At 36.7% G+C, this 21,668-nt stretch overlaps 1 protein-coding gene across 1 annotated transcript in view; it reads left to right on the forward strand.

The window, feature by feature from the left end:
* The window catches only part of LOC127846984 (alanine--tRNA ligase, cytoplasmic-like), a 36,779-nt gene that overhangs the window by 4,879 nt on the left and 10,232 nt on the right, over positions 1–21,668 (forward strand). The window contains exons 5-15 of the mRNA XM_052378460.1: positions 1,257–1,401; positions 2,704–2,849; positions 4,649–4,757; positions 12,004–12,042; positions 12,719–12,830; positions 14,534–14,664; positions 15,346–15,463; positions 17,736–17,899; positions 18,259–18,375; positions 19,279–19,419; positions 21,335–21,481. Coding sequence (XP_052234420.1) covers positions 1,257–1,401; positions 2,704–2,849; positions 4,649–4,757; positions 12,004–12,042; positions 12,719–12,830; positions 14,534–14,664; positions 15,346–15,463; positions 17,736–17,899; positions 18,259–18,375; positions 19,279–19,419; positions 21,335–21,481 — 1,369 coding nt within the window. The remainder of the gene's footprint in view (positions 1–1,256; positions 1,402–2,703; positions 2,850–4,648; positions 4,758–12,003; positions 12,043–12,718; positions 12,831–14,533; positions 14,665–15,345; positions 15,464–17,735; positions 17,900–18,258; positions 18,376–19,278; positions 19,420–21,334; positions 21,482–21,668) is intronic.

The following is a 21,668-nucleotide window of genomic DNA, read 5'->3' on the forward strand; positions in this document are numbered from 1 at the left end:
TTGACCAACCTTCAAAAAGGAAAGCAAACACACATGCACACACAAACAAATGAGCCTCGCTCTGTGAAAAGGGGGTTTAAAGCATGTGCGTAAAGTGTATCCACTGCAGTCCGCACAGGCTTATCAGGGATAACACTTTTCGAAAAACTTTATTTATTATGCTAAGAAGAGACTTACGTGAAATGTAAAATATCATAAAAGCGGAAAGTTTTGTCTCTGATTAGCCTGTGTGGCACTTTACACACATGCATTAAACCCCCTTTTCACAGAGCACGGCCAAAATGTTTTGGAATTTTTAATTTATCATTCAAATTTTCTCAAATGCATGTTTGGCACTAAATGTTATAAAAAGATTCTTACTTTAACCTCAGAGAGGTGGTCATGTAACTATAACAACAAAATATGCTACTGAAAAAAATGTAATATCTGGCTACATATAATGAGTCCAAGTCATGGTACAAACATAATACATGTATTAAACATACCGTCAATATATTCAACAAATTCTACCAATCAACAATGTAAGACTATCAGTTGCAGTTTGCTCATAACTCCATCTGCCCACAGAGAACACTAGTAAAATTTCCCGAGGTATTTTAATTCAGGAGTGAATTAAAATCGATATTCCACCGAATCCAACAAATTTTCTTTTTCTTTTATGTTTTCAAGTGATTTTAAATTGCGTATAACAAAAATGACATCATGATGTCAAAAAACGACGTCATTTCACAGGGAAACTGTGAAAATAATCAATAATTTGTACTGTTAATTTTCACTTTTGAAACAGTGAATTATTTTAATTCACTGATATCTCCTATAAACTACCGAAAAGCATAAAATAAATTGGAATAATTTCCAGAATGCGTGTCCTAATTGCCAATTTAATATTCAGGTTATTTACTCATTTGCTGTGACTGGTGAGTAAATTGGAATTTTGGCCATGATAAGGTGCAAGTGTACCACACTCTATGGCCAGAATCAGCCTAAAAAAAGAATGCACTTACACAAGTTTCACATATGTCCACACTGTTAAATCAGGGACAACACTTTCCTCTGGTATGGATTGTTTCCTTAAACGTAAGTCTCTTCTCAACATAATCAAGTTTAGGCAGAAAGTATCCTCCTTGATTAGCCTGTGCAGAATCTCACAGGCTAATCTGTGGTAACACTTTACACAACACTTTATGTAAGTGAATAAAGCCCAGTTTTCATAGAACATGGTTTATAGTCCTTGATACATGCATCCCTGATTGCAGGTTGAGCTCCACACAGCTAGTTCCACTACCCAGCTGCCATGTGGACACAGGTATGGGGCTGGAGAGGCTCTGTGCAGTGTTACAGGGAACCAGGTCCAACTATAACACTGATCTGTTCTGGCCAATATTCAACGCCATGCACAAGGTGGGTACCAATAATAAGTCTGTTGTACCGATGGGTGATATGGGCCGTGCTTAATGAAAAGGGGGTTTAATTAATGTGCATAAAGTGTTGTCTGCACAGGCTAATCAGGGATCACACTTTCTGCTGTAATGATGTTTTTTGTTTACTGATTAGTATGTGCAGACTGGGATGACACTTTATGAACATTTATTAAACCCACTTTTCACAGAGTGTGGCTCACTATGTTTGTTTTTTTGTTTTTTATTGATTTTCGCCATATACCTAAAGGACAGCGTGGTTGTAAATATGAAGACACATAACAGATTTGCTCAATTAATATATAGAGCATATTTGTTGGATTCGGTGGATTATAAATTTTAATTCACAAGTGATCATAGAAAATATATATTTTCTATGATCATGAGTGAATTAAAATCGATATTCCACAGAATCCAACAAATTTTCTTTTTATTTTATGCTTTTTTTCACACTTTATATACATTGTCAAAGATTTTAACTAAAGAATTTTGCTGGGATAATGACGTCCTTTCATCAAATAAATGACGTCATTTCACAGTAAACAGTGAAAATTATCGATAATTTTCACTGTTAATTTTCACTGTTTGAAACAGTGAAATTATCAGTTTTAATTCACTGATATTTCTCTATAAACCACCGAAGAGCATAAAATAAATATACATACTCGAGTATCATATACCGATACATTCACTATTAATGTACATACAAATAATTTTTTGAAATATACTTTAATGTTAATTAACCAATTAAGCATTAAGCAATGCAATTTTATGACCATGGGTAGGTAAGGCACTATATCATGATATACTGTGCAAAGGAAGTTTCAGAGGAGGGGGGGGGGGGGGGGGGTATTGGGTGGTTTGTATGTCTGTTTGTCTGTTTCCATAGAAAAAACTGGTAATTAATAATTTAATGTTTTCTGGAAGAAAATGTTGCAGTGTAATAATTGAAAAAATACATGTTTTCTTGCAGGTAACAACTATGTCTTGTACTGAACAATGACATATTTTCTTATAGAAAAATTCTACATTTGGTAATTAAACTAAGTTTATTCGACTAACCAGTTTACAATATATGTATACATTTGCTACTTTAATGACCGTTTTGTAAAAACCCCTCTTTATTCATATTCTTTAAACCCTGCAGGAAACAGGTTTGCCCCAATATGATGACAAAACTGGCACATATAGACTTACCACCTTGTAATTGAATTTATGTAAATTTGCTGTTTTGATGACCTTTTTTGTAAAAACACACTTTTTTTACATATTCCAAATCCCGCAGGAAACGGGTTTGCCTCAGTATGGTGACAAGACAGGCACAGATGACACAGGGGGTGTAGACACAGGCTACCGTATCCTGGCCGACCACACTCGTATGGCCGCTGTGTGCATTGCTGACAGGCTGTTACCAGGGAGACAGGGTCTCGAGTATGTTAGTTTAGTTTAAACCTATTTATTTTAGCTCGCTTGCATCAAAAGCTTAAGGCATATTAAAATGTGCGTAAGTCCATTTTCTGGGTAGAACCTGTAATTGATGAATGGTAGATCTAAAGAGTGGGAATCGAAACATTTCCTCTTGGTGGCCAGGCGTTTTTTTTTTCCAATTTATTATAGCTTGACAATATTTAGATTGCACTTGCCAATTCCATAAGCATGCATATGCTTTCATTTGGATTTTGTTATGCTTCTGTTTTGTTCATAACCGTATTACCATACCATTCAATCTATTTAAATCACTACTGTTACAGAACTAGTACTGTATGGCAATTCTAACAGTATTTTAGTATATTGATGCATAAAGGTCAGTAGGGTCAGGTTAATATTTGACAGCTTTATAACAAACTTGGCCAGCAAGCTTAGTTTATAGACACTTAACTGCAAAGCAAAGGACTGTTGGAAATATACCTGAAACTTCCTTATATGGTGATTGGTATTATTTCTTTACCCCCTACCTCTTACTGTAGTAGGGCATTTGTCATCCAAGAGAGAAAATATGTGCACTTAACCATTTACCCCATAAGAAGCATATTAAAAATGGCTTTTGCATCCAGCATAAAACCAGAACATCCTGTGAGTAACTCGCAGTCTGTTCAGGTTTCATGCTGTTTGCTGCTCATCAGTATCTAAGGTTGTAAATGAAAGCCTTTAAAACTTGAATTTAGTATGAAAGGTATTTAATAAAATTTAACTTTTGATGGGACTACACATCCATCAAAGTACGTATCTAATTAGTAAAGGGTTAAAACTTGTAGACCAGATAACCCAGTACAAACGTGACAAGGTTAAGTGATCTTTGTGAAACACTGAAATACTGTTGAAAACTAAAAATTATATGGCCTGGAAATTAACTGCTTCCCATTTGTTGATATCATGGTCAGACACAAAGCATATATCATATTCAATGCTGTTAAGTAATATTCACCTGACTGAAAATAGTTTGTGTTTATATAAGTTTATCACAAGGACACTTGATTGAATTCAAGTAAAAGATGTCATTTACAAATAACAATATTTTGCGTGCATTTATGTGTTTTTTATGTGCAAATAACAGCCAGTTTCATTAGACTGTAAAACAAAAACTATTCATCCTGATAATTTTCTTCACAATATCAGGTATAATTCTTTATTATTGTTTGGATGTCTGTATTGTAAAATATTTTTGTTTGGATGTCTGTATTGTAAAATATTATTGTTTGGATGTCTGTATTGTAAAATATTATTGTTTGGATGTCTGTTTTATAAAAAAAATGTATTGTTTAAATGTGCAGATTGCTGATAAAGAAAATAGTCTTTTAAACATCAATTTCAATTATTACAACACAATATTTTATGGCAGGCAAAGACTACATCTGATAGTTATTTATTTAAAAAATGTTTTCTTGCAGACAAAGTCTATATCTGGTAATTAACAAACAAATAAATGTTCTCCTTTAGAGAATGACAACGTCTGGCAATTAAAATAATGAAAAGTATTCTTGTTGACAAAGCTATGTCAGAAATAAAATAAAAAATCTCGCAGGAAAATAATGTCTGCTATTTAATAATGATTTTTTTTCTTGTAGGCAAAGACTATGTCTGTTAATAAACAATGAAATATTATGTTACAGGCAAATACTATGTCTTGTAAAGTGGTAGACTTTGAATGGTAATTATAAACAAAGGTTTTCTTGCAATTATGCAGTGATAGACTTTTTTTGGTAATATAGTATGGGAATGTTTTCTTGTAGATCAAGAGTGCGTTTTGTGATAGACAGGGCCCTACATCAGTGTCATCATGTGTTGAATATTCGACCTGGCTTGATGGGCAAACTTGTGCGGCCCGTTGTTGAGACTCTGGTAAGCATTGTACTGATATGGCTGCCATCGTCATACTGATCAGGTGATGTGATTGCATTTGACTGGGTTTTGTGATTATCCCCACGCTTTTTAAAAAAAAGGTGGGGATATTGTGGTTATCTCCGCTGTCCGTCCGTCTGTCTGTCTGTCTGTCTGTCCGTCCGTCCTGGCCACTATCTCCTCCTACACTAAAAGCACTAGAACCTTGAAACTTACACACATGGTAGCTATGAGCATATGTGCGACCCTGCACTATTTGGAATTTTGATCTGACCCCTGGGTCAAAAGTTATAGCGTTTGGGGTGGGGCCGCGTCAGAAATTATCACTCATTTTTTTAGGTTATTTTACATTTACTTCTTTATTTCTACACCGATTCACTTCAAATTGATACTGGACCTCTCTTATGACAATACGGTCAATCTCAACCATGCATGGCCCCATTCCCAACCCTGGGGCGCCCCGCCCACATAGGCCACACCCACCAAAAATTTCCATTTACTATAATTTTTTCATTTCTACACGGATTCACTTCAAATTGATACTGAACTTTTGTTATGACATTAGGGTCAATCTCAACTATGCATGGCCCCAATCCCAACCCTGGGGCGCCCGCCCACATAGGCCACACCCACCAAAAAATTCCATTTACTATAATTTTTTCATTTCTACACGGATTCACTTCAAATTGATACTGAACTTCTCTTATGACATTAGGGTCAATCTCAACTATGCATGGCCCCATAACCAACCCTGGGGCCCCGCCCACATAGACCACACCCACCCAAAATTGCCTTTACTATAATTTCTTCATTTCTACACCGATTCACTTCAAATTGATATTGAACTTCTCTTATGACAATACGGTCAATCTCAACTATGCATGGCCCCATTACCAACCCTGGGGCGCCCCGCCCACATAGACCACACCCACCCAAAATTGCCTTTTACTATAATTTCTTCATTTCTACACCGATTCACTCCAAATTGATACTGAACCTCTCTTATGACAATACGGTCAATCTCAGCTATGCATGGCCCCATTACCAACCCTGGGGCACACCTAGGTCAAACATTCGGCGTGGGGATACGCGTCGGCCTCTGCTGCGCCATTTCTAGTTGCATTTGACTTGATGGTGTGATTGCATTTGACTGGGTGGTGTGGTTGCATTTGACTAGGTGGTGTGATTTTTTATCTGACTGGGTGGTGTGATTGGGTTTGACTGGGTGGTGTGATTTTTATCTGGGGGTGGTGGAATTGCATTTGACTGGGTGGTGTCATTGCTTTTGACTGGTTGATGTGATTGCGTTTGACTGAGTGGTGTGATTGTGTTTGACTTAGTGGTGTGATTGTGTTGGATAAAGTGGTGTGATTGCGTTGGACTGGGTGGTGTGATTGTGTTGGACCGGGTGATGTGATTGTGTTGGACTGACTGGTGTGATTGCGTTGGACTGGATGGTGTGATTGTGTTTGACCGTGTGGTGTGATTGTGTTGGACTTGATGGCGTGATTGTATTGAACTGGGTGGACACTAGCAGGGGCCTATAAGCCAATGTCCCCTTAATGTTATTGTTGGATCTGTGGATTTTTCTTTCAAATCTCATAACAAGTTCTTTGTGTAAAAAGTAGACAGTCATTTAGACCATCTTCAATCTCCATAAAGCAGAAAAGCTCAGTTTTTTAAAGGTTGGATTGTCCGATGTTAGTCAGTTTAAGCTCCAAGTTTGCTGGACATAACTCGTTTAGAGCCATATTACTGGTGAAGGGCATGTTCCATGAAATAATTTGTGTGGAAATTGTCACCCTACCCTTTATTCATTAGTCTTAATCAGTAGTAGTATACCTCTATTTGGTCACCTTGCCAGTAACCTACTCATCAGTTCCTTACCAGTGTATCCAGATGGGACTGTAGGTTTAACCCCCTTTCGGTATGTATGTCCATGTCTCCATTAAGTCAGGATCCTGCAATAACTCTTAGCATATGCAAGGCATGAGGATGAAACTTTGTATATATATTGATAGGTCACCATACCGGTTATATGCACATTACGAGAGGCGCCTAGAATATATTTGAAGAAAATAATGATGCAAAACAAGAATTTCAACAGAACCTTCATTAAAATAAAGGTTCATTATGAGATCCATGACATCAGTTTATAAGCCTACTTATTTTTTGACCCAATTTAAGAGTCTTGTTTATATTATTTTGCTAGAGTTTTCTCCACTCATCCTTGACAGCTTTTTAATACCTTCAACAGTGTTTAATGATTCCTCCTTAACCAAAGTCGTCCATTTGAGCAGCGTACGGAGACTTAGGCATCCTTTCGTCACTTAAGTTCACTGTCTCCCGTCTTAAGAAACTGAAGACTTGAGGCAATGTCCTGAATGAACACCATTGATTTCTCACCTTCTGGAAACAGATTTGAAATGTTTTTGAAAAAATGGTTTCAATAACTTATTGATACAGAGCTTGCTATTAACTTTTGTTCCTTTTGTGATAAATCAAATCTGAATTTTTCCTCTATAAGAAACACCAGCCCATGCCATAAAACCTCTGGCAAAAGAGTGGCATGTTAACACGTTAGCTATATGATATTTTTAATCATCTGCTAATTATATTCTAGTGCTGCTATAGACTGATTATTGAGCGTTGTGGTGACAAAAAAATTATACCCAAATTGGCATACATATTTGGAAAGATATTTGTCTAGAATTTGGTTTGTACTATATGCAGACTTTGTTAGAAAATCTATTTTACCACTCTGGAAGCCACATGTATGACGCAATCTGGATGTAAAACTTAGTCACATTAGTTACTTTGGCAATACCAAGGTATGGCAAGCGAAGTGCACATTAATTCCTTTAACCATGGTTTAACAGTTTACTATATAGTTAAGAGACTTTGAACCCGGGTTCAAAGTGCCGTTTGCACATTAATTCCTTAAACCCGGGTTCAAGACTTTGATAAGTCCGTCCGTCCGTCCGTCTGTCCGAAAACTTTAAGATTGGCCATAACTTTTGCAATATTGAAGATAGCAACTTGATATTTGGCATGCATATGTATCTCATGAAGCTGTACATTTTGAGTGGTAAAAGGTCAAGGTCATCTTTCAAGGTCTAAGGTCAAAAAACAAAATCCAAGGGAAGTAACATTAAGCTTTAAAGGGAGATAATTTCTATTTTATATCATTTGGCAGGTACAGATCAATTTCACAAGGGAAGTTATATTTTTTAAAGGATATAATAAAAAACAAATTTTAAGGTCAAGGTCATCCTTAAAGGTCAAAAGTCAAAAAATACAATCCAAGGGAAGTAATAAGCTATAAAAGGGAGATAATTTCTAAACCTGCCAAATGATATATTGAAATTTTATTTCAAAGCGGTGCTATAGGGGGCATTGTGTTTCTGACGAACACATCTCTTGTTGTTTGATACTTTGTGCATAGGAGACACTTTTTTGTATATAAGTATCAAACTTGCAATAACATTGTATGACTGCTATATGCGTTTAAAATTACTACTTTTCTTATTATGCCCCCCTTCGAAGAAGAGGGGGTATATTGCTTTGCTCATGTCGGTCTGTCGGACGGTCTGTCGGTCCTGTCCGTCCACCAGGTGGTTGTCAGACGATAACTCAAGAACGCTTAGGCATAGGATCATGAAACTTCATTGGTACATTGATCATGACTCACAGATGACCCCTATTGATTTTGAGGTCACTAGGTCAAAGGTCAAGGTCACTGTGACCCGAAAAAGTAAAATGGTGTCTGGATGATAATTCAAGAATGCTTATGCCTAGGATCATGAAACTTCATAGGTAGATTGATCATGACTAGCAGATGACCCCTATTGATTTTCAGCTCACTAGGTCAAAGGTCAAGGTCATGGTGACCCGAAATAGTAAAATGGTTTCCGGATGATAATTCAAGAACCCTTATGCCTAGGATCATGAAACTTGATAGGTAGATTGATCATGACTAGCAGATGACCCCTATTGATTTTCAGGTCACGAGGTCAACGGTCAAGGTCACGGTGACCCGAAATAGTAAAATGGTTTCCGGATGATAACTCAAGAACACTTATGCCTAGGATCATGAAACTTGATAGGTACATTGATCATGACTGGCAGATGACCCCTTTTGTTTTTCAGGTCACTAGGTCAAAGGTCAAGGTCACAGTGACCAGAAATAGTAAAATGGTTTCCTGATGATAACTCAGGAAAGCTTATGGCTAGGATCATGAAACTTCATAGGTACATTGATCATGACTCGCAGATGACCCCTATTGATTTTCAGGTCACTAGGTCAATGGTCAAGGTCACAGTGACAAAAAACATATTTACAAAAGTGCTGTCACTACAACTTAGAGCCCATTTGGGGGGCATGCATGTTTTACAAACAGCCATTGTTATTTAACAAATGCTAAACCTGATTAATATTGCACTTATAATGTGGAAAACAAGCTACACATATAAATAAAAACTCAAAAAATGGATATTTTAAATTACCAATGAACTGTCAAGGTTTACTACTGTCAGATGTACTTGTGTATTAATGACGATTGACAATTAGCTGTTTATTGTCCCCTACCGGTGAAACCGGAGGGGACTTATGGTTTGCGCTCTGTGTGTCAGTCTGTCAGTTTGTCAGTCTGTCAGTCCGTCACATTTTTCTGGATCCTGCGATAACTTTAAGTTCTTAATATTTTTTCACAAAACTTGAAAAATGGATAGATGGCAATATGGACAGTATGCACATCATTTCATTTTGTTCATACGTCAATAATTCTGGTTGCTATGGCAACAAATAATTTTTATTTTTTTTACTGACAATGGTGGAGTTTCACCGGAAGATTACAATATTGCTTGGCAATCTCTTGTTTAATATCCAAGAAATGTAACACTGAACAATATGGTTGAAATCATGGTATATTGGTGAAAAACTGTCTTAAAGTTGAGTAAAACTACTTTCTTCAAGTGGAAATTTTTTGAGGGGGGGGTTACTAATAATACAAATTTGTGAATATTCATATGAACTTCATTTATTTGAATGGCAAACATTTGAGTGGTATTAAGTAATTTAATATCGTTTAAACACTACAAACAACATGCTTTTTGGTAAGTTGCGCGGCTTTCTTTGTCGTAATTGCTTCCTACCCTCCCTTCCCCATAAATTTGTTAACTCTATGTTGTTAGCTATGTGGTTTGAAAGCTTGACATTTTGAACTTTGATATGTACAATTGTTGATTACGTAAGAGTATGTTTTGTCAAATTATGATACACTGTATTTGTATTTTATATCAGTGGTACGCGCACTATTTAATTGTGTATTTATGTGTATGATTTAGCTAAACATTGTGCGCGCTTAATTAGCAGGAGTTTGTTAGTTTGTTTGGTAGAATAAATCTCCCTTTACCCCTGAGAGTCTTTTGTTTGTTTTGTTTAATCAGATATTTGAAAAAATTTGCCTCGCTATGATTACATATCATAATTGTTACAATTGATAAGTGCTCAAAAACTAGGTCACCAGGTTAAATATTAATAGGAAAAAAACACTAATGGCCATATTTATGAGTCAATCTTGTGTCTTGTGCGCCCATAAACAAGATCACCAGACCAATCTTAGAAAAACCTTGTAACTGCACTTCAGGCCACATTGTTGACTCAATTTTACTTAAAATTGATCAGAATGTTTATCTTAACAATATCTGGACCACATACTAATCTGGGTCATGTGCATTAAAAATCTAGATAACCAGGTCAAATCTTAGAAAAACTTTAGGACTTAATCTCGATGACAATTGATTTGAATGATTATTGATGATGTCCAGGCCAAGATGGAATTAACCCTTTAGATACGTATTTTGACGCACGTGTAGTCCGTTACAAAGTTAATTTAATTAAATGCCTTTCTTACTAGATACAAGTTTTAAAGGTTTCAGCTCCAACACTTAGATACTGATGAGTAGCAAAAAGCATAAAACCTTAACAGACTCAGAGTTGCTCGCAGGCTGGTATGGTCTTATGCTGTTTGCACATAGCCATTTTTACTTAGCTTCTGAGTGGGAAAGGATTAAGGTAAGGGAAACCCCCATATTTATTCATTTAAAAAACAGTCATCATAAAGTTTGCATTATAATAACAAAATATGTATGTATTTGTGTTAACCACATCAAGTTTGTCATGTGTTCAATGCTCTATGTAACAGATGCACTGTATCTCTACATTTTAAGCTCACCTGATCACAATGCTTTTTTAGCACTCAAGAGTCTACATTTATTGTCCAAACTTCATGAAACTTTGTCAGATCATGTCTCCCAATGATGTCTTGGCAGAGTTTGAAACTGGGTCATATGCGGTTAAAAACTAGGTCATTAGGCCAAATAAAAGAAGATGCTATTAAACACTCTAGAAGTCACATTTTTGGTAAAATCATGAAACTTACTCAGAACATTTGTTCTTATGTTATCTTGGCAGAGTTCGAATAATGATTGCGGTCCGTTGAAAATATGGCAACCAGGGGATTTTGGGCAGTTTTCCTAATATGGCTTTAGTTAAACCTTGTTAACATTCCACTGAAACTTGACGAGAACATTTGTTGTTATGATATTTTTGAAGAGTTTGAATTAGTTCTGGTCCATGAAAAGAAAAACAGGACTCTCGTTATAGTGAAAACCTGTTAACTTGTTATAAGTTTTATTTATTTTTAGGCTTTATGGAACTTGTTTAGAAAATTTGTTTTGTGTCTGATAAGTTTGAAAATGGTTCCGGTCTATTGAAAACCAAGGCCCTTAGGAGGCATGGCTGTCCTATTTGTGTGACTGTATTGAACCATCTCAACATGTTAAAAGTCACTGTTTAAGTCCAATAATTATGACACTTTTTTAGAATGATTGTTCTTGGCCGAGTTCGAATATAATGTTGGTCAGTTAAAAAAAAAAGGCACCGAGGCGGCAGGGCATATATTCCATGTATTGCCATAATGAAACCTTATTTACTCTATAGTAGATGTAGTATGTTTGGTCCAACCATTATGAAATTTGCTCAGAATTGTTTTGAATATTATATCTGCGGATGATTTAAATAGTTTTGAAACATTTCCAAAATTCCTTCAGTAGTGGCGAGAGGCCTTGGACCTTTGCCCCCTTTTGTGACAGGATTTTTACTACTTGCTGTATCATGTGGTCTAGGGGTATTTGTCACTACTGTGGGAAGCTGTGTTTATTGCTTTGTTGAATACAATTTTAGGGTGATGCCTATCCTGAGCTGTCATTGCAAGAAAACAAGGTGAGACAACTGCGCAGAGATGGTTAGGGTACACCTACCGGTGTTGAGTTTTAGCTCGATTAAATAATAAGCCTTGGGCTTTAATAGGCACTTTTGAGTCTCAAACTTGGGTAGAACCAGTACTTAGTGTCTTTGGCTTAGATCGTGAGTAAGGATCCAAACCTGACCTCTTAGTCGCAAGGGGGTAAGATATTCTTTACACTATATTGAAATTGATGGTATCAGTATAATTGAATGCTCTTGTAATAATGTTGTATTGGTTTAAATTTCTTTGAGTATACTTAGACCATTTTTTCATAACCATTAAATTGTGGATCTCATTTAATGATTAACATAGCAATATTTGCAGATGGCTATATTTGTCTTTTAGGGGGCTAAAATACAGTTAAGGTCGTAATAAGATATGTTGACTGTTTCTTGTGTGGAGTTAAACTGTTATATTACTACATGTATGTGGTTTTATTGGCTGACTTTCCCTGCTGACTTTAACATGGAACCAATGGAATTTCTGCTGAACAATGATTTAGGATAAAGCGCCCATCTAAATAAATTAAGATGCACATCAAATTCGAGCAACTCATAATTACTACAGAGTACATGAACACGATTTTTTCAATTCTATCACAACATATTTACATAATAATTGATCAATGAAAGTGACCCAGTTTGTTTTTAGATCCGAGATGTGGTGTGCGAGGCTGAAGACAGGTATCTGGAGCTCTATGAAGACGGCAAATATAACTTCACAAAATTACTGAGAAAAACGCCAGATATAAAGACGTTGGATGGTGTGTGCACAATAGTTTAAAATCATATTTCTGCTTAAGTTCTGTCTGTATAAATGTTAAGTGTTAACCTTGACAGTATTTAAAGTGGCTTCATGGGGTATAAATAAACGATCGCCCACAAGTAAATGGTAAGTTGTTTTTCGAGCAAATTTGAGAATATTATATTTTAGCCTCTCCCTAAATTCAACTACTTATAGAAGACATTATGTCAAATTGTGTTGTGTAATGCCAATCTTACTGATTCTATGAAAAAATACATATAATTTCAATGTAAATTGCCAATTGCTAAATCTACTTTTTACAAGTCAATGTAATGGCTTGTAAGTTTTTAAAAAATGAGGCTCGCATTACCCTATATGGTTAACCCTTTACCACTTAGATACATATTTTCACGCATTTGTAGTCCCTTAGAAAGTTATATGTAATTAATAGCCTTTCTTTGAAGATTCAAGTTTTTAAGGCTTTATCTCCAAACCTTAGATACTGATGAGTAGCAAACAGCATAAAACCTGAACAAACTGCGAGTTACTTGCAGGCTGTTCTGGTTTTATGCTGTTTGCACATAGCCATTTTCACTTTACTTCTAAGTGGGAAAGGTTAATTGATATTCCTAGGCTTGTTAAAACATACCAATATTGATGATAATTGTTAATAAATGTAAGTAGTTTGTAAATATTAGCATATGATGTCAAAGACAAGTTAGTGAGGTTAGGACACTTTGACTTGACAGGGGTCTCTCTCTGCTATGGGCAATAGTAAATGAACTGTAAGGCAGGGGAATTCTGGAATTGTTTTGCCCAGAAAGGGACATTTTTGACAAAGCAAGTAATGCAAAAACATAAAGAAATAAAAATAATACTTTTTATGCCCCCCTTCGAAGAAGAGGGGGTATATTGTTTTGCTCATGTCGGTCGGTCCGTCGATCTGTCCACCAGATGGTTTCCGGATGATAATTCAAGAACGCTTACGCCTAGGATCATGAAACTTCATAAGTAAATTTGATCATGACTCGCAGATGACCCCTATTGATTTTCAGGTCACTAGGTCAAAGGTCAAGGTCACGGTGACTCGAACCAGTAAAATGTATTCCGGATGATAACTCAAGAACGCTTACGCCTAGGATCATGAAACTTCATAGGTACATTGATCATGACTCCAGATGACCCCTATTGATTTTCAGGTCACTAGGTCAAAGGTCAAGGTCACAGTGACTCGAACCAGTAAAATGGTTTCTGGATGATAACTCAAGAATAATTAGGCCTAGGATAATGAAATTTCATAGGTACATTGATCATGACTTGCAGATGACCCATATTGATTTTCATGTCACTAGGTCAAAGGTCAAGGTCACAGTGACAGAAAACGGATTCACACAATGGCTGCCACTACAACTGACAGCCCATATGGGGGGCATGCATGTTTTACAAACAGCCCTTGTTTATTAAGAAATGAAACATAAGAAATAAAGTTTGGGTTTAATAGACTTACTCTGCCATTTGCTTGATTTGGGAAAAACAAACACTAATCAGGGGAATACATGTAAACCATTAAAATATTTTCAAAATTTTTATATTAAAATGTACAGATTGGAAACTACCATTGATATATTATTATTGGGTTCAGCATTGTTTGTACCAACATAGATGATTTTTTCCAAAGTTGTGGAGAACATGACTCTATCTATTAAGGTTAAATTACTTCAGAGGAGCAGATACTACGACTGCGAGACGGCTGGTATGGGAGGCCGATGTCAACACACCTGATAGAGCTGATTGCCGGCCAGTACGGGCTCTCAGTGGATCGGGATGTCATCCATTCCCTCAACACCCAGCCTGTGAGTGAATCAGTATAAGCCATGTTCTGTCAAAACTGGGCTTAATGCATGTGTGTCAAGTGCTGTCCCAGATAAGCGTGTGCTTTCCACACAGGCAAATCAGGGACAGCATTTTCCGCTTTTAAGGACTATTTTTGTTTGAAGAAAGTGTCTTCTAAACAAAGATTTAGTTTAGGTGGAAAGTTTCATCGCTAAATAGCCTGTGCGGACTCTACAGTCTGGAAAGACATTTTTCGCACATGCATTAAGCCTAGTTTACATTAAAACTGCTTAATTTGATGATTGCTATGATCCCTAATGAATGGTGCATGTAAACGGATATAGAAAATGTGATCTTAAACATGTTCATGGGGTTTGAAAGTTTTTGAGTGCGATAAATTGCCTCAAAATAATAATTTAAAAAGTTGAAAGCATAGAGCTCCAGAAAAAAACAGTAAAGAAATTGACGAAAAAAAGAAAAGGAAAAAGTTGGCCATCAAGCTGATGCATGACATCATACATTTTATACTTTTTATAAGCAGCTTATGTTTTGTAAAAAAAGTACAACAAAAACAACAGAAACACTCCATGAAATTATTAAATTGTTTTGGGTTTGTAACTCTTTATAATTTATCAATTTTAAAACATTACAGTTACTTTGCACGTTAATCATGATGACTCAAGAGTTCTGCTTCACCCCAGGCGTCTGACATAGAGGATGAAGAGTTTCCATGCTTCACTGCTGAGCTTCTCAACGACCTGCCAATCACCAAAGCCCCGCCCACGGATGATAGCCTCAAATATGTGTATAGAGACAAAAGTGAGTTGTGTGAGAGCTAGAGAGAGTCATGTGTGTGCAATGTCCCGCCAACAGATTATTGCCCAAAATGTGTCTATAGAGACCATAGTGAAGTTTTGTATCCCCCGCCACAGGTGCAGGGATATATAATAAGTGTTGTCCATCGGTCCGTCAGCAGTCCGTCTGTCTGACCGTCCGTTTGTCACAAACTTTTCAGGGCTTAATCCAAGAACTATATAAGATATAAACATGAATCTTTATATAATTTATAATCAATGAGAAGAATTGCCATGCACAAGAGCCATAATCATACACTTTGTTAAATAAGAGTTATTTCCCTTTGTTGTTTTTGTGTGATGTAACTTTTCAATGCTATATCTCAGATACTATTGAAGATTTTAACATGAAACTTCATGTTTTTTAACTACCAAACATCAAGTGATCTGTACCCATCCATAAACAAAATTTATTTGGCCAGGGATGTAAATTCAACGAATTTGCCTGTTTAGCTATAGTATGTGCTATTGTGTCTTTATATAATTATGCCCCTCTTTGAAGAAGAAGGGGTATATTGTTTTGCTGGATGTCCGTCGGTCGGTCTGTCTGTCTGTCTGTTGGTAGACCAGTTCGTTTCCGATCAATAAGTCATCAACAAATTTACCGATTGGCTTGAAACTTAACATGTGCATTGGGCTTGGACAGTAGATGACCCCTATTGAAATTGCAGTCACAAGGTCAACGGTCAAGGTCACTATCACACTAAGTGTGAAAATCGTTTCTTATCAATAACTCGTCAACGGATTGACCGATTGGCGTGAAACTTTGCATGTGCATGGGCCTTGGACAGTAGATGACCCATATCGAAATAGGGGTCACTAGGTCAAAGGTCAAGGTCACTATCACATTAAGTGTGAAAAAAGTTTCCGATCAATAACTCGTCAAGAAATTGACCAATTGGCTTGATACTTCCCAAGTGCATTGGCCTCGGACAGTAGATGACCCCTATTGAAATTGGGGTCAATAGGTCAATTTCAAGGTCACTCTTACACTAAGTGTGAAAATCGTTTCCGATCAATAACTCGTCAACCAATTTGACCGATTGGCTTGATACTTCACATGTGCATTGGCCTTTGATAGTAGATGACCCCTATTGAAATTTGGGTCACTAGGTCAAAGTCCAAGGTCATTATTACACTAAGTGTGAAAATCGTTTCCAATCAATAAATTATCAACCAATTGCGCGATTGGCTTGATACTTCACATGTGTATTGGCCTTGGACAGTAGATTACCACTATTGAAATTGGGGTCACTAGGTCAAAGGTCAAGGTCACTGATACACATTAAGATTACGATCGTCTCCGAGGCATTTGCACAGACTTTCAGGAGCTACGCTGTCCACAATGGCCCCATATGGCATAAGACCCGTTGTGCATGGTGCGGCTTGTGAAGTTGATTGCATACTATACAAATGATAGACCAAAATATGAATATGGAGACAATATAGAGTTGTGTCCTAGCTTAAAGAATATGTTTGGTAAATTGTATGCTCTATTTGGCCTTTGGATGGTACATTTCAATGCATTTAGTTTAAACCTATTTAATTTAGCTTGATTGCATCGAAAGCCTAAGGCTTATTTGAAACGCTCTCGAGTCCATTTCCTGGGACTAGAACCAGTACTTGGTGTCTATTGGGGAGATCTTAAGAACGGAGCTCCCACAGTGGGATCAAACCCATGACCTCATGTTCGCTAGGAGAACATCATATCCACTACGCCACGGTGACAATACATTTAAATCCCTAAGTCTCTTGCTTGTGTGATATTTTTACATTATCATCTTTAAACACTTGTATATTGCTAAAATTGTTGTTTTCACCTTAAGTAAGCATAAAAAACGGGATTTCTCATAGATTTTTGTTAAATTTTGCTTCAGTGCAACTAAAATTAAGTTTGTATGTGGAACTATTTAACCCCTTCCCACTCAGAAGCAAAGTGAAAATGGCTATGTACAAACAGCATAAAACCAGAACAGCCTACGAGTAACTCGCAGTCTGTTCAGGTTTTATGCTGTTTGCTGCTCATTAGTATCTAAGGGTTGGAAATGAAGCCTAAAAAATTTGAATCTAGTAAGAAAGGTCTTTAATTAAATTTAACTTTCTAAGGGACTACAAATGCATTAAAATACATGTTTAACTAGTTAAGGCTTAAACATGTATCCAAGTGGTAAAGGGTTAAATACATATCTAAGTGGTAAAGGATTAAAGATTACTCAGACCTTTGACCTGTATAACAGAGTGCCCAGACATAGAGAGCAGTATATCATGCCTTGTGGATGAGAACAACACCCTAGTGGACACTGTCAAGTCAGGGGTGCGTGTTGGGGTCATTACAAGGCTCACCAACTTCTATGCAGAGAAAGGGGGCCAGGCCGCAGATGTTGGTGTGATTAGATCTAAGGTAAATGCTCCTGCTTGGCATTGATGAATGAAGATTAATAAATTATTGATCATTTTTTGTTTTCGATAGTCTCTAAAACTGTAATTATTGGTTTAGATATTTGACATCCCTTGTTTAATGTTTAAGTGTTCAAACAACCCAATTTTCTGGACAGTCTAAGCTAGAGAATAGGTACCGGTAAGATTTTGCTGATGAATTGTGTATGGAATTTGTTCTTAATCTTTGAGGTGTAATACAAGATTTGTTAAAGACTTTCAATGTAAAGATCGAGGAATAATTGGTTACCAGGCAGTTCCGCATCCCTTGGTTAACACCATACCCGCTATGACATCACTACCATAACTGCTTGCTGTGTTCAGACAGGCCGAGTGCGAGTGACAGATGTACAGAGCATACATGACCTGGTGCTACACACAGGGGTGGTTGAGGAGGGTACCATGGAGACGGGCCAAATGGTTACTATGGAAATCGATCAGGTAGGTAATAAATAATGGCCGGAAAAGACGGGACTATATTTCAGAGGCTTAGAATGGCTCATTAAGGAAAATATTTGTAAAAATATCACGAAAAATATTAACAAAAAATAACAAAAAAGTTTATAAATAAGGCAAGTAGCCTGAAATTCCAGATGTGTTAAGTCACATTTAAGAGTTCAGTGAATGATATGGAAAACATAGCTTAGTGATGACACATTTATCAAATTATTTATTATAAAATGTACGAGCTCAAAATTATTGACTATAAACAAAATGCTGCATTCTTAGTTTTCAAATCATTAAATAAAATAATAATCTAGTTGTCAGTTGTCAGTTGCTCCCTACATTTAAATAAACAACCCAAACATGAGTAGTTTCATCCCATTTTCCCATTTTTACCTGCATTACCACACTGCCCCACACAATTTATTTAAATATCTGAAATATTTCTCATCAGTTTGTCAGTTGCTCACTTCCATCAAACAGATTCCTAAATTGTATGAGCAAAGTTTATAATTTTCACATAAGGAAGCAAGTATCATCCTTAAAGATATAATTTATTAAAACATTCATTTACGCCCCCACGAAATAAAGTATAAATAAACTGTCGCCCTTTCATATGACAATATAAAAAATAAAACAGTTAAGGTCAGAGGGATTTTTTTATTTGTCATATTTATATGAGCAGCGTTCTTAAAAAACTGGGCTTAATACAAAAAAGGAAAGTGTAGTCCTAGATTACTTATATACAAATGTTCATCAAAAAGATTTCTGAAAATCGAGCCGAGGCAAAAATTGTCATCCCAAATTAATCAAGAACGAAACTTTACACACATGCATTTGACCCAGTTTTCCCAAAACACAGCTCATGTTGTACTAATTTTCATACTTTCCAATCTGTAGACCCACCGTCAAGGCTGCACGTACAACCACACCGCCACTCACCTGCTCAACGCGGCTCTACGACACATTCTGGGGCCGGACGTGAGTCAACGTGGATCATCAGTCCTGCCTGATAAACTCAGCTTCGAGTTCTCCTGTGTGGTAAGACAGGGTGGTCTAATACAAATCTCAATTGGATTCAAGGCCATGCTTTCTTAGGTCAATCTCCAGCAAACACAGTTTTCACAGTTAGCAAAGGAGCTAAAGGCAAACATTTAAATAAATGAGCTTAAGGGATGTATGTTGAGTGATTTCTCTTCTTAGCAAAAATCCAGTTAAGCCGTAAAGCGTTGTCCCTGGTTGCAGACAGGGCAGGCTAATCAAGCACTACAATTTGTGTCTGAAATGGATGTTTGATGAGAAGACATTTCCTTTAAACAAAATTTTTACCTTTGCATCCGCAAATCTGGATTAACTGTTTACGCAATCTCTTTAAGCCTCATTTTCCCACTCACCTGCTCAGTGGGTTTTAGGTCTGGGGCCCGACATGTGTCAGCGTGGATCTTCTGTCCTTATTCATAAACTCACCTTCGAGTTTTTATTTGTGGTGAGACACGTTGTCCATTTACCAATGGAGTGTCATCCCAGATTAGCCCGTGCAGTCTTTACTGGAGTTTTGCTAAGAAAATACTTCTTTGAAATGAAATGTCCTATCTAAGCAGAAAGTGCCGTCCCTAATCATTTTAGTTCTACTGTGTTGTAAGGCACGGTGTTCATTGATGGATTTTTATTGGATTCATTACCATGCCTTCTCATGTCAATCCCTGACAAACACATTTTTCAGTGAACAAGTGATTCTCGCTCGGAGAAAACGGATCTTAATGCATGTGCATTGAGTATCGTCAAGGACCTGCCTCACACATAACTTTGCTATATATTGATGGATTTTGAAATGGCTTGGCAAAAATGTAAACCACCTTCAAACAATTTGTCACCTGCAAAGGTCAAGGTTGCTGTGATAGGTCAAATTTGGCCATGTTTTACTTTATATTTCTCATACAACCATAACTTTGCGATATATTGACAAATGTTTAATATGGCCATAAAACCATTTTGCAGACTGTAAATGTGTCATTCATCATGCAATTAAATAAGATCACCATGAAGAGAGAGTGTGTGGTGTGTATCATCCCTATTGCTAACTCAAAGTTCAAGGTCATATTTAGAGGTCAAAAGTCAACTTTGAGGTTAAATATAATTTGTAGAGTTTTGAGAAAAAAATCAAATGTGGGCACATCTGTGAATTATAGACACATGTCTTGTTGTTGTTGAGGATTTTCAAGAAACTTGGCACATGGTTTGGCTCATTTTGAATTTGTGCAAAAGGTATAAGCAATTCATGGTTGAATATTGAAGCATTCATGTGTGTCCACACCTTTGTCCATAAATTAATACAAATTTGCTGAAATGTCTTGGTTATTTAGATGCTATTTAAAAGCATCTTTCCGTTCGTATCAGCTTTAAGTCAAGTTAACACTTCAAGGTTGAATTTATTTGGCTCCATTTCATTGGCAACTTTCTTATCTTGTCCCTCCATGTCCCCTTATCCTATATCCCTGGAAGGATTTTCATGACACTTTGCTCAAATATTTCCCACATTGAGACCATTTGCATAAATTATAAGCCAGTCATGTCAACTCAAGCTCAAGGCCACATATGAAGTGATATTTCATGAGCCAGTATTGTTAATATCTGTTTTAGCTCTCCTGTGTCCCTTGACAGGTGAAGGATATTAATACAACATTCTTAAAACAAATGTGAACAGGGCATGGGGCAGTCACGCTATGCCACATTGGGAACGTAGCACGACAGGAGGATATAGCTGCTGTTTAGATTTTTAGACAGTATTGTTGCATATCGGCTGATAAACAATGATAAAGTAAAAATAATTTCTTTTTTAATGGAAAGTTTCAGTTGCACATTGTAGTGAATTATAACATAAACCAAACTTAAATGGCACCTGTTTATAAAATAGAAATACTCTTGTTTCAAGATTTGCATGTGTATGTCATTGCAGTCTAAAATAACAGCAGCTGAAGTGAAAGTCATTGACACTCTACTCTCAGGCTGGGTTAGAGGCTCCCACTGTCTGTCAGTGAAGAGAAAGTTAGCTCCCCTGGCAGAAGCTCTTCAGATGGAGGGCATTATCTACCTTGACAATGTTGTAAGTAGGATTCCTACGCTGCGTCATTCATGAGTTGAATATATATATGTTTATGACACACATCATGCAAAAATGGGTCTTATACCAAATACGGGCAGCCTAGCTTCAGACCTGTCTTCTCAGTTTGGTACAATGCTACCCTATCAGCTATAAAGTCACACAAGATTTTGCAGTTTATTATTGGACA

Source organism: Dreissena polymorpha, chromosome 10 (genome assembly GCF_020536995.1).
Source record: "Dreissena polymorpha isolate Duluth1 chromosome 10, UMN_Dpol_1.0, whole genome shotgun sequence".
Lineage (NCBI taxonomy): Eukaryota > Metazoa > Mollusca > Bivalvia > Myida > Dreissenidae > Dreissena > Dreissena polymorpha.